The 14,368-nt window shown below is 42.3% G+C and overlaps 1 protein-coding gene across 3 annotated transcripts; it reads left to right on the top strand.

Annotated features, from left to right (window-relative positions):
* The first annotated feature begins 1,182 nt into the window (after positions 1–1,182).
* Positions 1,183–13,475, top strand: si:dkey-93l1.9 (uncharacterized protein LOC562339 homolog). Of its 3 annotated transcripts, XM_055159830.1 has the most exons (5): positions 1,186–1,639; positions 8,851–9,076; positions 11,050–11,185; positions 11,267–11,303; positions 12,066–13,475. In XM_055159830.1, the coding sequence occupies exons 1-4, from the start codon at positions 1,574–1,576 to the stop codon at positions 11,280–11,282; spliced, it is 444 nt and encodes a 147-aa protein (XP_055015805.1). In that variant the 5' UTR covers positions 1,186–1,573; the 3' UTR covers positions 11,283–11,303; positions 12,066–13,475. The 3 variants fall into 3 exon arrangements, with proteins under 3 accessions (XP_020782647.1, XP_055015805.1, XP_055015806.1); XM_020926988.2 differs by lacking the exon at positions 11,267–11,303 and having other exon boundaries at positions 1,183–1,639; XM_055159831.1 differs by lacking the exon at positions 12,066–13,475 and having other exon boundaries at positions 11,267–11,623.
* Positions 13,476–14,368: the final 893 nt, after the last annotated feature.

Raw genomic sequence — 14,368 nt, 5'->3', positions numbered from 1 at the left:
CAGTCTGGTGTAATAATAGATTTGTTTGGGGTGTTTTGTGGAGTGGGTAAGACTGTTTTTAGTGGCAGGAGAACTATGACCATTGACATGCACTAGTCTAACACCAGCGACCTCTGCAAATACAACGACTGGATGGAATATTTCAAAAAGTGTCTCCACACGTCTCCAACACTCTGACTCATGAGGAAATGACGCCCTGTGTCCAATATTCCGGACTGTCCCTTTAAGAACTGATTCAAATAGGAGGGTTTCAGTCACGTGATCACGATGATGTGAATTTCAAGTGGAGGGCAGGAAGTGAAGACAAACACGACAAACACAGCTCTGGAGAACACAGATATGGAGAAGAGTTCTTATTGTCAGGATTTAGAACCAGTAGCGAGGCAAAAGTACGAGCAGTTAGTCGACAAATATATTGGGTGTGACCCCATCTTATTGAAAATGAGAGAATTTTCAACCGAAGTAAAAGATTTGCTGACACTCGAGGCAGAGGAGATCATCAACTATTTAGCTCTTCAGACATCGTTCTACACCAGACAACAGATGAACGTGAAACCCAGCTATTTCACTGAAATTGGAGTTTGTTTGAGCAAATGGGAGCAATTTGTAAAAATTCAAAATTTCTGAAATTCTGGACAATTTTTGTTGCTTCACTGCTCAGAGACCGTAAGACGTGTCAAAAGTTGGATCATTTTTGATGTCCCGTCCCTTGAGATAATGAGTCCTGAATCTGAGGCCTTGTTGTAAAAGTGATAGGCCCTACTCCCTGCAGAGGCTCAGGCCGAAATACAACGGCTTAAAGGTGCACTGTGTAACTTTTTGGTTGGGGGTCCGTCGTCTGCTTGTTTCTATGGATGTGTCATTTCTCTGCTTGGAATGTTACACAGTGTAGCATTAAACAGCTCTACTTTACACTGATTTAATTACAAGTGGTTTTACAGCTCAAAAATAGAGCTGCAAAGTGAAAAGGAACAGACTGGAGCCTTCTGATGATGTCACAAAGTGGGACAGGGTCTTGAGACCGCCTACTTTAGCAGGAAGAGTCAACTCTTCACATGTTTTTAAAGAGGAAACATGGGTCAAAGGTTGTAATAAATCTTCAACTCTTCCGGTTTCCCAGCGCAGAGTATTTCCTTTTCTTCTTCCCATTTGAAAGAGGAAACTTTGGGCGTTTCCTGAACTATCAAACCAGAGCGTCTCGTTCTGTCACTTTGACACTTTTCACACAGCTCCCTGTCCCTCTCTCTCTCTCTCTGTCTTTCACACCCTTGTTCCCTCTCTGTCCCTCCCTCTCTCTCCTGCTTCAGTCTCTTTCTTGTTTCTCCTTTCCTTCCTCCCACTTTTTTCTCTTTATCTCTCTGCTCCTCTTTATCTCCCTCACCTTTGTTTTTGTATCTTTTCTCTGCAAAATTCTTCCTTTCTCTCTGTAAACACAAGTCCTACACACTCAGCTTTTCTCTCGCTCCTTCTCTCCTCCCTCCCAGCTCCCTCCCAGCTCTCTCTCTCTCTCTCTCTCTCTGTACATATGTGTTCTTCTACACTCGTCTCTCTCAGTCTCTCTCAGTTTTAACAAATGGATTTGGACGACACCAGGAACGGAGGAGAAGAGCTCGTCCTGAAGATGGAGCCCGACGTCGAGGTAAGAACGCTACTTTACCAATGTTTTATCTTTTTTTTTTTTAAAGTTTCAGTACAATGTAAATGAGTTAAAGGTGCATTGTGTAACTTTTTGGTTGGGGGTCCTGGTCCTTGCTCTGCTCGGAATGTTTCCCAGTGTGACTTTAAACAGCTCTGTCTCACATTTATTCACTTACAGATGGTTTTATAGCTCAAGAATACCTCGAAAAACAACTTTGTGACTGTGAGTGGGGTTGCCTCTCCACAGATCTGACCTGTAAAGTGATCTGGTCTGGTCTCCGTGACGATAGAAAGGTTTAATGCCGTACTGTGGGACATTCCAGACAAAGCAACGACATCGCCAAAAAGCATTTGACGGACCCTCCACCAGAAAAGTTGCACCAAAAATATACCAAGTACACTGTGTAACTGTTAGCTGCTTGTCTCCATGGCGATGTTATTGCTTTGCCTGGAAAGTTCCACAATACAGCATTAAACTTAACTGGGTTAAGACAAGCCGGTGACATTACCAGACCACGTCACAGGTCAGATCTGCGGAAAGACGAGCCTCCCTGCAGTAAGAAGGTGAAGTTCCTAAGCGATATCAAAAATTTTAATGCCGTATTGCGGGATATGTTAGGATGTTATGTAATGTCTCCATGGGGACAAGCACATTACATTTTTGTGGTTTGTTACATGATGTTTAACCTAAGTGATGTTTAAGTTGGTGGAAAACGTCTGTGAACATGTGGAACAAAAAAACTGATTTAAACTGACTGGAAAATATTTTGATGTCAACAAAAAAATCATACCACAAATACTGACAGTACTTTTGTTTTTAGTAGCAGTAGTTGAGTGATTTAACTCTGGTTTAGTCCTGGTTCAGTCCTGGTTTAGTCCTTGTTTGGTCCTGGTTTAGTCCTGGTTTAGTCCTGGTTTAGTCCTGGTTCGGTCTTTGTTCTTGTTGTGTGTGTTTACACTGAGTACAGGAAACACACTGCTCGTCTTTGGGTCTCATCTCACACACACACACACACACACACACACACACAGACATACACACACACCCTCACACTCACCCTCACACACACACACACACACACACACACATACACAGTGAAGTGTTTCAGGAGCTTTAGGTCGTCGTGTGTTTGAGTCAGTATTGTGTTATGCTATAAGAAAACACAAACACAATGTAGTGCAGGGTGTGTGTGTGTGTGTGTGTGTGTGTGTGTGTGTGTGTGTGTGTGTGTGTGTGTGTGTGTGTGTGTGTGTGAGAGTGTGAGGGTGTGTTTGTGTGTGCGTGTGTGAGGGTGAGTGTGAGGGTGTGTGTGTGTGTGTGAGGGTGAGTGTGAAGGGCAGGGCATCCGACTTAATCTGACTGACAATACAGAACAATACAGAACAGTATCACTCAGTGTCACATGACCTCATCACATTTAATGAGTCTCTCTTATTTAATCCATGTCATTCTTATATAAGACACGTGGGGATTTTTCACATGTGTAATGCAGCGAGTGCTTGACTTGTTACTAATAAAATAATCAGGTTGACATGCTAACTGTAGGCTCTGCTCTGTCTGGGGCATTTAGACTTTAATCTAAGTTTAGTTTCAGCACAATCAGACCAGAACGAGCTGATTCACGTGGAAGTCCAACAGATGAGAAGGTTTGAGCTGTGAAACAAATTGCATTGAGCAAAGTTTTTGTCCCGTGTGGACGTCCTCACAAAGGGAAGACAACTGTTTAACTGTTTGGTTTAATGTGAGCAGGACTTCTCCTGCGCTCCTCAAACTCACGACACACTCACACTGTCAGACAGAGCGACACTGAGACACTGAGACAGAGACAGAGACAGAGAGACACTGAGACAGAGAGACACTGAGACAGAGAGACACTGAGAGAGACAGAGACACTGAAACAGAAAGACAGAGAGACAGTGAGACAGTGGCAGAGAGACAGTGAGAGAGACAGTGAGACAGTGAGACAGAGAGACAGAGAGACAGTGAGACAGTGGCAGAGAGACAGTGAGAGAGACAGTGAGACAGTGAGACAGAGAGACAGTGAGACAGTGGCAGAGAGACAGTGAGAGAGACAGTGAGACAGTGAGACAGAGAGACAGAGAGACAGTGACAGTGCAGTGAGACATGTCCTCGTCCTGTGGGAATATTAAACAGAGCAGAGTGTGAAGTGAAGAACACAAGAGACTCTCTGTGTGTCCACAGTCTCTATGTGGAATGTGAGGACGGGAGGGCATCTGACACACTGATGGACACACACAGTTTGGTTATTGATACTTGGATCATGAGGATGTGATAACAACTGTAGGTGCTGTGGAAAAAATTATGTATCTCTCGATCATAAATAATGAATCCATTTGCGAAGCAAATGAGTTTTAAAATACAGACAGAGACCAACAGCCTCTTCTAACAGCACCATGTCCCCCCCTCTCCATCCCCCTGGCACCACTGTCCCTCAGGACAGTGGTGCTGTCTGCTGTCTGCTGAGTCTTTCCACATGTTTAATGTCTGGTTTCGTCTGTCCTCAGGAAGAAATCACGTTCATTTACACCAAGACACACTGAGAGAAATCTTTTCACCATATAAATGCCCATCACAGTGGACAGGGTTTGGCCTTTTACTCAAGTGAGACTCGTACTGGTCACAGGCTCCTGAAAGTGTGCTCTTTAAAGTCTTTTTTTGTTTTTTCTTGAGTCAGACCATATTAAAAGTTTTCAGTCACTATGGTAACTTGTGAACATTCCACCATACACATACATGTAGAACACCACCAGAGTGATGCCACTGCAAAGTATAAATATGATTCCCACTTTGAGCAAGTCGATAATGTAAAAAGGTTTCAGAGGAGGTCATCTGGACACTGTTTTGGCCCCACACGTCTTTAACATTGAAGATTCAGATGATCTAAAGTGTTTCTGCACTGGACTGATCCTGCAGTGATAAAAACTTTACAATCTGAAATGATTTGAACATTTGTGTTTCTTACAGCTCCTGCACATCTGATTTAGTTTGTCTCATTTCTGCATCTGTCCTTAGAAAATCTGAGATTTGTAACTTATTTTAAGTATAAATCAGCTGTTACAACCAGAGAGTTAATCTTATATTTACAAAAGGACTATAAATACTTTAAACGGCTTGAGTCATTTCTGGAGTACTACTTTGTACTTCTACTTGAGTCACATTTTGCCATTTTATCCAGGCTGCTCTCCCTCCTCTGATTATGTCTTATATGTTTTGAAATACCTTTTGTGTTGTTGCTGTTGCTGTGCCACTCCCTGCTCCTGTCAGCACCTGTCTGCTCCTGCCTCACGTTACTGTGCCACTCCCTTCTCCTGACATGTGCAAGCATGACACAGCCATGGAACACTCCAAACTGCACTTCTGACGTCTTACGTAATCCACTTCAACATGTGAAAGTAAACAGTGGAAATTAACACACATCAAGTCCAACCCCACACGGAGAGGGCATCTGACACACAGGGACACGGGAGGACGGGAGGGCATCTGACACACAGGGACACGGGAGGACGGGAGGGCATCTGACACACAGGGACACGGGAGGACGGGATACAGGTAGGATACAACAGGATGGGAGAGTATTTGATACAAAGGGACATTTGCAGGGTGCAAATGCCGATTTTCAGACTTCGATTGTCATTTTTGAGTTCCAGGACCTAGTCTCATGGATGTATTAAGTGGAGGGTGTTGCTACTTGTACCGTCTTGAGTTGGTGTAGTGACACTCACTGGAACTTCAGTGAAAAAATCCCTCCTGCCCAGAAAGGATTTTTCCCATAAGAGCACAATGTAATCACAAACTGCTCTTGTTGGGCTTACAGAGTCTGACAGGGTCTGACAGGGTCTGACAGGGTCTGACAGGGGCTGACAGGAGGTGACAGGGCCTGACGGGGCACCTACAGTTTTCCAAAAGTTTGGATTTTGTGTTTTCATTGAGCTCAGCCTTGACTTGAATGGTCGGCCTTGTTTAGACTCTGTGTTCACATCATAGACTGTACATGTTGGACAGAGCAAACCTACAGGCCTTGTGTTCGAAACAGGAAGTGAGCATGGGCCTATGCAAACCATAAAACACAACTTCCCCAACAACATTTTTGTATCTGTAAGAGTTGGATTCAGTGTGTGCATGTGTCATGAGCTTTGGAGCTGCTGCTCCTCCACGTGGAGACGAGCAGCTGAGGGGAGGACGTCTGTTCTGATGCCTCCTGGACGTCTCTCTCAGGAGGTGTTCATGTCCCACCAGGAGGAGGCCCCTGGGAAGACCCAGGACACACTGGAGGGACTATGTCTCTGGGCTGGACTGGGAACACCTCGGGATCCCATCAGAGGAGCTGGAGGAAGTGTCTGGGGTGAGGAAGTCTGGGAGTCCCTGCTTAGACTGCTGCCCCTGTGACCTGACCCCGGATAAGAGGAAGAAAATGGATGGATCTGCAGCCAGTGACCATCCACACATGTTGGACCTCCTTATGAGTCCATTTTTATTTTATTTTTTCATCACTCGCTTCAGAAAGTGGTGCCATGATTTAAGCCTGAAGATGTGTTGTGTCAGGTGTTGTCAGGTGTTGTCAGGTGAAAGGACTTTAAGCCAGGACTAATAGGACAGGTCTGTGGAGCCAGTCCCAAACTCATAAAAAGAATCCTGTGAACTTTGGGGTTCAAAAATGTCACCATTTACTTCAGATATTATGAATCAAACATTTCCTTATTTCAGGAGATGTTTGTGGAGTAAAATCTCAAAAATATGTAGAAAATCAGACACAAAATGTAAAAATGTAAAGTTAAAAGGCCCCTGTGCCTTTATTGCATCTTGGTTATTAAAGGTGCACTGTGTAACTTCTGATTGGGGTCTGTCACCTGCTTGTTTCTATGGAGATGTCACTACTCTGCCTGGAATGTTCCACAGTGTGACATTAAACAGGTTGTTTTACAGCTCAAAAATACCTCAAAAAACAACATCCTGACTGTGGTGGGGTCGCCTCTCCACAGATCTGACCTGTAACTTGGTCTGGTTTGGTCTCCGTGAAGACTGACATTTAATGCCATACTGTGAAACATTCCAGACAAAGCAACAACATCTCCGTGGAGAAAAGCGTTTGACGGACCCTCCACCAGAAAAGTTACACAGTGCAGCTTTAAAGATAACAACATACGCCCCAACGGGGTCAGCCTTATCATCAGAAGAGCCTCTAGTCAGAAAATCCATGTTCAGGTCGTGTTACAAATTGTTACAAATGAAATTGTATTTCAAGTTTTAAATATTTTAAAAAGTAAATATTAAAAGTAATAAATATATTAAACCCTTAAAATACAAATTTGGGTGGAAATGACTGTCTTAAGTGGAACAGGGTTAATAATTGTCTGATTTTCAGGCAACAACTTGCAAAAAGTTGAGCTCTACAACCTTAATTTCAATTTTATTTTAAATATTTTTCTTTTAATATAGCATTGGTGGGTTTGTAAACTAACAAATAAGTAAGTAATTCTGGCCTTAGCTAATGCTGTTATGCATGATTATGCATTTTCCTGTCAATATCTCTAAAAATGTTGATGTTGCAGCCATTTTTAATTGGTAAACATCCAAAAGTTTACTAATTCTTCCCTGATATCCAGGGATTATTCCCTGTTGCTTTCATCAAATATACATTCAGTTGTTCAAGAGAAATGTTGCTGACAAACCAATAGAAGAGGGAATGATTTTCTGACTAGGGGGCCTTCTGATGATAAGGGTGGAACCGCACCAACATGCATTTACACACAAGGAAGAGATTTTTCTGGCAGTTTAAACATGCATCAAAACAAAGGTGTTGTCATTTATTTTATTGATTACATAACTATTGTGTATGTTGGACACACTTTGGCCCTTGTTTACATTGTAGTTGCTAGGGAACTGTTCGCTGGATGTTTGCTGCTCTGCTGTCTGCATATGTTCTGCTTGTGTCCAACAGGAAGTAAACAGAACTTCACCAAGATAACAAAACTAGAAGAGAATTTTACATAAATGAGTAGTCTAACCTGTCCTATGCATTTTAAAAAGATGATTTGAGCCGGGTCGCCTCTCCACAGATCTGACATGTAACTTGTTCTGGTTTGGTCTCCATGAAGATAGAAAGGTTTAATGCCGTCCTGTGAAACATTCTAGACCAGGGGTACCCAATACGTCGATCCCGATCTACCAGTCGATCGGCAAGGTCGTGTGAGTAGATCGTCGTGTCTCATCTCGGACTCGCGTTTGGACTCGGTCTTGTCTCTCACTCGAGGTCTGACACTCAACAAGTGTGATCATATTTCATTACGGCCGCTGCTGTTGGTAATAAACTTGTAGCGGGTGCTGGAGCGTGTGGGGCGTCTCAGTGCAGCCTGTGCGCTCATTTGAAACCCGCGGAGACTCTACGGCGCATCACAAACACACACGCTCCCTACGCACGGCTCGTCTGCGACAGCGTGTGCCCTCGTGTACCAGCGTGCATCACAGGGCAGGTTCAACTTCCTAAACATCCTACCTGTCCATCTGCCTCACGTCAGCACGCCGCCCCTCGCCTTTTCACGCTCTCGCTCCTTCCTGCGTACAGCGAACACAAGCCCCTCCCACAGTGCGGCTGATTAGAAGAGCAAGACCAAACGTGAAGCAAAAACCAGTCTAAATTTGTGTTCCAGTGTTGGCACAAAGCAGGTCTACAGCATAGAGCAGATCTACAGAACAGACCTACTGCCACATTTGGCTGAAGTTTGTCTAACAAAAGTGCACAAATGCATCTGTGTTTGTCACAATGTGCGTTTGGTTTGGTAAATGTGCAGAGGCTGGTAAATATCACTGCAAAACCAGAAAATAGTGCAACTCCAGTTTGGATTTAAAAATCTTACCTACTCCCTTCACTTTTTTCACAGTTTTGTGTAAAGTGCCAGTGAAAGTTCTCTTAAAGAAGGGGTTCTCTCTGGGTGAGGGTCCAAAAAGGGGGCACTGTTGCTTGGCTTTGTATTAGGTAGATCATTTTGACTTGGTCATTTTGTAAATAGCTCGCATGCTGAAAAAGTGTGAGCACCCCTGATCTAGACAAAGCAATAATATCTTTACAGAGAAAAGCATTTGACACACTCTCCACCAGTTTTAGTAAAATTAATAGTCCAATTTGTCCTAGGCACTTTAAAAACCCAGAGGAGCTGTCCTGTATGTCACTATGTATTGTGTGGTTGTTGCAGGCTCCCTCTGTGCGAACGCGGCGGCCTCTGGACATAAACCACTACGCCACCAAGAAGAGTGCGGCTCAGAGCATGCTGGACGTGGCTCTGCTCATGGCCAACTCCTCTCAGCTCAAGACCGTGCTGTATGTGGGGCCCCAGTATCGCTTCTACATCCCCCTCATCGTCCTCCTGTGTCTGTCCATCACTCTGCAGGTGCTGGTGGGGCTGCTGCTCGTCTTTATAGGTGAGACTAATCTGTGGAATAGTCTCAATGAAAATTTAAAATGCTCTAAAACAATTTACACATTTTAAAAAATATATATAAACCTAAAATTATACAGAAATACAATAAATAATATTTTACCCCATCAAACCTACAGATTAACTGTAACCCCCAATTATATTTATATATTTAAGAGTATAATATAAACCAATAGGTATAAAAATTAACATGTACAGGGTAAGTGTGTGTGTGTGTGTGTATGAACATATATTATATGTTATATATATTATTATTACATATACTTGGATTATGTTGAGGATTTTTGTTGTTGTTGTTGTTTTCTGTAAATAGTTCTGCCATCTTGTATCCTATTCTATATGTTAATAGGGTTTGGCCAAACAAGTGTTAAACTTCAGCCTAAACCCCTTCAGTCTACAGAATAACTTTATTTCTATGCACTAACTGCATAATTTGTTTTGTGTTTTTTGTTTTGTTACATCATTGTTATATGATGCATGATTACGTTAATTGACCGAAGAAAATAAACTACTACTACTACTACTAGACTAAACCCACGGGGAACTGAAACGAGCACTGAGCCTGAGCTGCCTGAAGCTGCACATGTATGTGTCCTCTAAATCTATGTTCAGATTGCAGCCCGAAATGACCCAGAGCTGAGTTTTTGTCCCCTATGCTCCTGTATCTGATCTTTTAATGACAGTCTGCACCACACAGATCTGACCCAGGCCACTTGGATATGTGCAGTGTTGCCATAGTTACTTTGAAATAGTAATCTGACTACTGATTACTGATTACTACTTTAAAAAGTAACTTAGTTAGATTACAGGTTACTTTACGTTACTGTTTTCTTCGCACCGGGTGGGACCTGCTCTGTTAACGGGGTTGTGTCATGCTGTGTATCTAGATGTTTGTTTAGGTTTGATGTTGTTTTCTTGAACACAGACAACACTTGGTCGCCAGCACAGAGTGAACAACCAACCTTTATGTTGCCATCCTGAGCTGAAATAAAATCAAAATAATGTTTGTATTTCCAGCTGTAAAAGGCATCCCTCTCTCCCTCCATTGTTTACATCTGAGTCGTGGTGGAGCGGAGATGATGTAACATCATAGGAAACATGTCACCAGAGATGATTTAAAGGATCTTTGGGGTCACGTAACCCACATCGCCAAAAAATACAAATAAATAAATAACCTACAATACGTTGCCCTGAAACGCAAAAATAGTAACGCACAGTGTATTAGATAAGTAACTTAAATCTGACTACTTGTTTGGAAATAGCACTGCGTTAGACGACTCTTTACTGAAAAAAGTAGTCGGACTACAGTAACGCGTTACTAAGTAGTGCATTAATGACATCACTGGATATGTGCTCGTAAAACCCAAACATATCTGATCTTTTGAATGCGACTTCAGTCTGAATGGCCAGGTCACATTCATCCCACCTACACGTCAAGACTCAGAGTCTCGTCAGTGGAGGGAAAGTGAGGTTAATTAGTTCATTCATATTCAGGGGATTGCTGTATTCAGACCAAATTGGAGGAGTCTTTGAAATGTCCGAGTGAGGCTACAGGTGGAACTGGCTCCAAACACAAACAGATCTGGAGTTTTAAGATGAAAAGAAGAGGTACAGGAGCAGCAGTACAGGAGCTCTACAAGGGTTAAATTTGAAATCTTAACAGAACGTTTTCAGTTTGAGAGATGAATTCAGTTTAAATGTGCACATTTGTGTGTTAAACGTGTGAATTAAACAAAACACAACTCCAAGTCTGTTTGTGATGAGGAAACATTAGAACAGATTAGAAAATAGAGTCATGTGGACTTTAAACAGCTCTGTTGATGGGTTTCAGCTTTCTGTTAAATATAAAAAATTAAACAAATCAGGAAAATTGGCCAACAAAATTACAAAATTAGGAGACAAACTGTTGTTATTTGAAGGTATTTATTAAGAACTTTTGTTTGTGTTTTGTTTCAGTGAAGTATGACCTGAACGACAGGAGGAAACACGCCAAACTCGACCGACTGAACAACACTGCTACCGTCTTTGTCTTCTTCACCGTCCTCATCAACATCTTCATCACAGCTCTGGGCTTTGAGAGCTACAGTGTCAGGTAAACACGGACTAGACAGGGATGTATGTCCCCTCTGTAACAGTATGTCCCCTCTATAACAGTATGTCCCCTCTGTAACAGTATGTCCCACTCGTAACAGTATGTCCCACCCGTAACGGTATGTACCTTGTAACAGTATGTCCCCTCTGTAACAGCATGTCCCCCCGTAACAGCATGTCCCCCCTGTAACAGTATGTCCTCTCTGTAACAGCATGCCCCTTATGTAACAGCATGTCCCCTATGTAACAGTATGTCCCCTCTGTAACAGTATGTCATCTTATGTAATAGTATGTCCCCTCTGTAACAGTATGTCCCCTTATGTAATAGTATGTCCCCTCTGTAACAGTATGTCCCCTGTAACAATATGCCCCCTCTGTAACAGTATGTCCCCTCTGTAACAGTATGTCCCCTTATGTAACAGCATGTCCCCTCTGTAACAGTATGTCCCCTCTGTAACAGTATGTCACCTTATGTAATACTATGCCCCCTCTGTAACAGTATGTCCCCTTATGTAATAGTATGTCCCCTTTGTAACAGTATGCCCCCCCCCCCCGTAACAGTATGTCCCCTATGTAACAATATGTCCCCTCTGTATCAGTATGTCCCCTGTAACAGTATGTCCCCTCTGTAACACCATGCCCCTTATGTAACAGCATGCTCCCTATGTAACAGTATGTCCCCTTATGTAACAGTATGTCCCCTCTGTAAGAGTATGTCACCTTATGTAACAGTATGTCCCCTTATGTAACAGTATGTCCCCTATGTAACAATATGTCCCCTCTGTAACAGTATGTCCCCTCTGTAACAGTATGTCCCCTTATGTAACAGTATGTCCTCCCTGTAACAGTCCTCTAGTCTCACAGTGTCTCGTGTTGTCCAGGTCCACTCCTGCTGTGGTCGGGGCTCTGGAAGCTCTTCCTCCTGAACTCAACTTGACTGGAACTTTATAAGACCTGTTCACGTCTTTGTTTTGTTTAATTTGATTTGTTTTTATTAATTTTATTTTATTGTATTTTATTTGTATTATTTTGTGTGAATGGGAAACTTGGGTTGTTTAAGCTTCATTTCACTTCAGCCAAATCCAACTCAGAACTAGCCTATTTTATTTTGCACATTTTATGCATTTATAAAGAATTTGTTAAATAAATTTCAAGTATTTTCCTAAATATTTTCTCTTTCCTGTTTTAAAAAAAAAATAAATTCAAGACACTAAAGCTGACAGCAACAACTTGCGTGTGCATGCTGATGCACACTTACATTTATAGAAACTATAACGTGATGAGACACTGACAGTAGACCTTTTTCACCATGTCAGAAGTCGTGCCTGGTGAGGTTGCAGAACTTCCGGTTAATGCTTTTCTGTGGCAAAATATCTGTGGAAATGTCTCACGTATTCTCCAGCAGCTTCATAAATCTGCCCCAAACCTTCAACCTTCAACCAACAAGCTCCACAAAGGATAAACATTCTTCATGAACAATTTATCTAGAACTATCAAGAGAAGAAAGACCAAAACTTAAAGGAAACAAGGAGCCACATTAGTCACACACTGAACTAAACTAACGTTATGATCATGAATAAAACAGAAGTATAAGTAATTCATTAATAAGTAACTTGTTCACTCAGACTGACTCTAGAATTAAAATTAAAAATCAATTTCATGATGTCATTATTAGCACTGACAGGTCCCGTATTTTTCGGACTAAAAGTGGCACTTTTTTATGGTTTGGGTGTTTCCTGGGACTTATACTCCGGTGCGACTTATATATTCAATTTTTCAGACTGACAGCCGCTAGAGGGCGCTCTAGGCTTGTGTGTCAGTTTTCTACACATGTCTCATGCAGAAAAAGCCGCTGTCCTGCTGCAAGTTGTGAAATCTGCAGCAGAAAAAGAAGTAATCGAGCAACAGAAAGAAAGTCTGGCGTGAGCGAGAAACTTGTGAGGGACTGGTGGAAAGTGGAGATGGAGAACACAGCTTCACGGCAACCAGAAGGGTGCACCGTGCCTGGACTTCAGTGACAACCGAAGTTCCACGAAGTTGTTCAGAAGTGACACCGAGGATGAAGAATTCAGTGGATTCAATGGATTTAGTGATGTGGAGTGAGATGGAGAGTTTGGTAAAGTTATGTTCTGTTGTTTATGCTCTAGTTATCTGAAGAACTATTAACATTTGTTCTGTTAACATTGCAGACGCCTATTCAGCCTGTTGTTCTTTATTCTATTGTTATTACTAGAACTTGCCTTTCAAGATAAAATGTCGGTTCCTGGTCCTTGAATTTATAAAATAAATTTCCCCCAAAAAGTGCGACTTATTATGTTTGGTTTTTTTTGTTCATTACGCATTTTTTGGCTGTGAGACTTATACTCCAGAGCCACTTATAGTCCGAAAAATACAGTAGATTTGTGCAGTTTGATGCTACAGATGTTCACAGATCACATGTCTCACATTTCAACTGCACACTGATATATCTATCTTTGTATTTGTGAGAAATGTTGGCAACACTGTTTCATCGCCACTGGAGGCCATAATGAAAAAACCTGTAAGCAACACAGCAGCTAGAAACCACAACACACAACACACAACACACATTCACAAACAACACACATCACACAACACACATCACACAACACACATTCACAAACAACACACATCACACAACACACATCACACAACACACATTCACAAACAACACACATCACACAACACACAACACACATCACACAACACACATTCACAAACAACACACATCACACAACACACATCACACAGCACACATTCACAAACAACACACATCACACAACACACATCACACAACACACATTCACACACACAACACAACACACATCACACAACACACATCACACAACACACATCACACACACACACATCACACACACAACACACATCACACAACACACATCACACAACACACAACACACACATCACACACACAACACACATCACACAACACACATCACACAACACGCATTCACAAACAACACACATCACACAACACACATCACACAACACACGACACACATCACAAGACACACATCACACAACACACATCACACAACACACATCAACAAACAACACACAACACGCATCACACAACGCGCATCACACAACACACATCACACAACGCACAACACACATCACACATCACAACACACATCACACAACA

Source organism: Boleophthalmus pectinirostris, unplaced genomic scaffold, assembly GCF_026225935.1.
Source record: "Boleophthalmus pectinirostris isolate CB_2022bp ecotype Guang Dong unplaced genomic scaffold, ASM2622593v1 HiC_scaffold_2823, whole genome shotgun sequence".
NCBI lineage: Eukaryota > Metazoa > Chordata > Actinopteri > Gobiiformes > Gobiidae > Boleophthalmus > Boleophthalmus pectinirostris.
The sequence above is the reverse complement of the archived record's forward strand: the minus strand, read 5'-3'. Positions and strand labels throughout refer to the sequence as shown.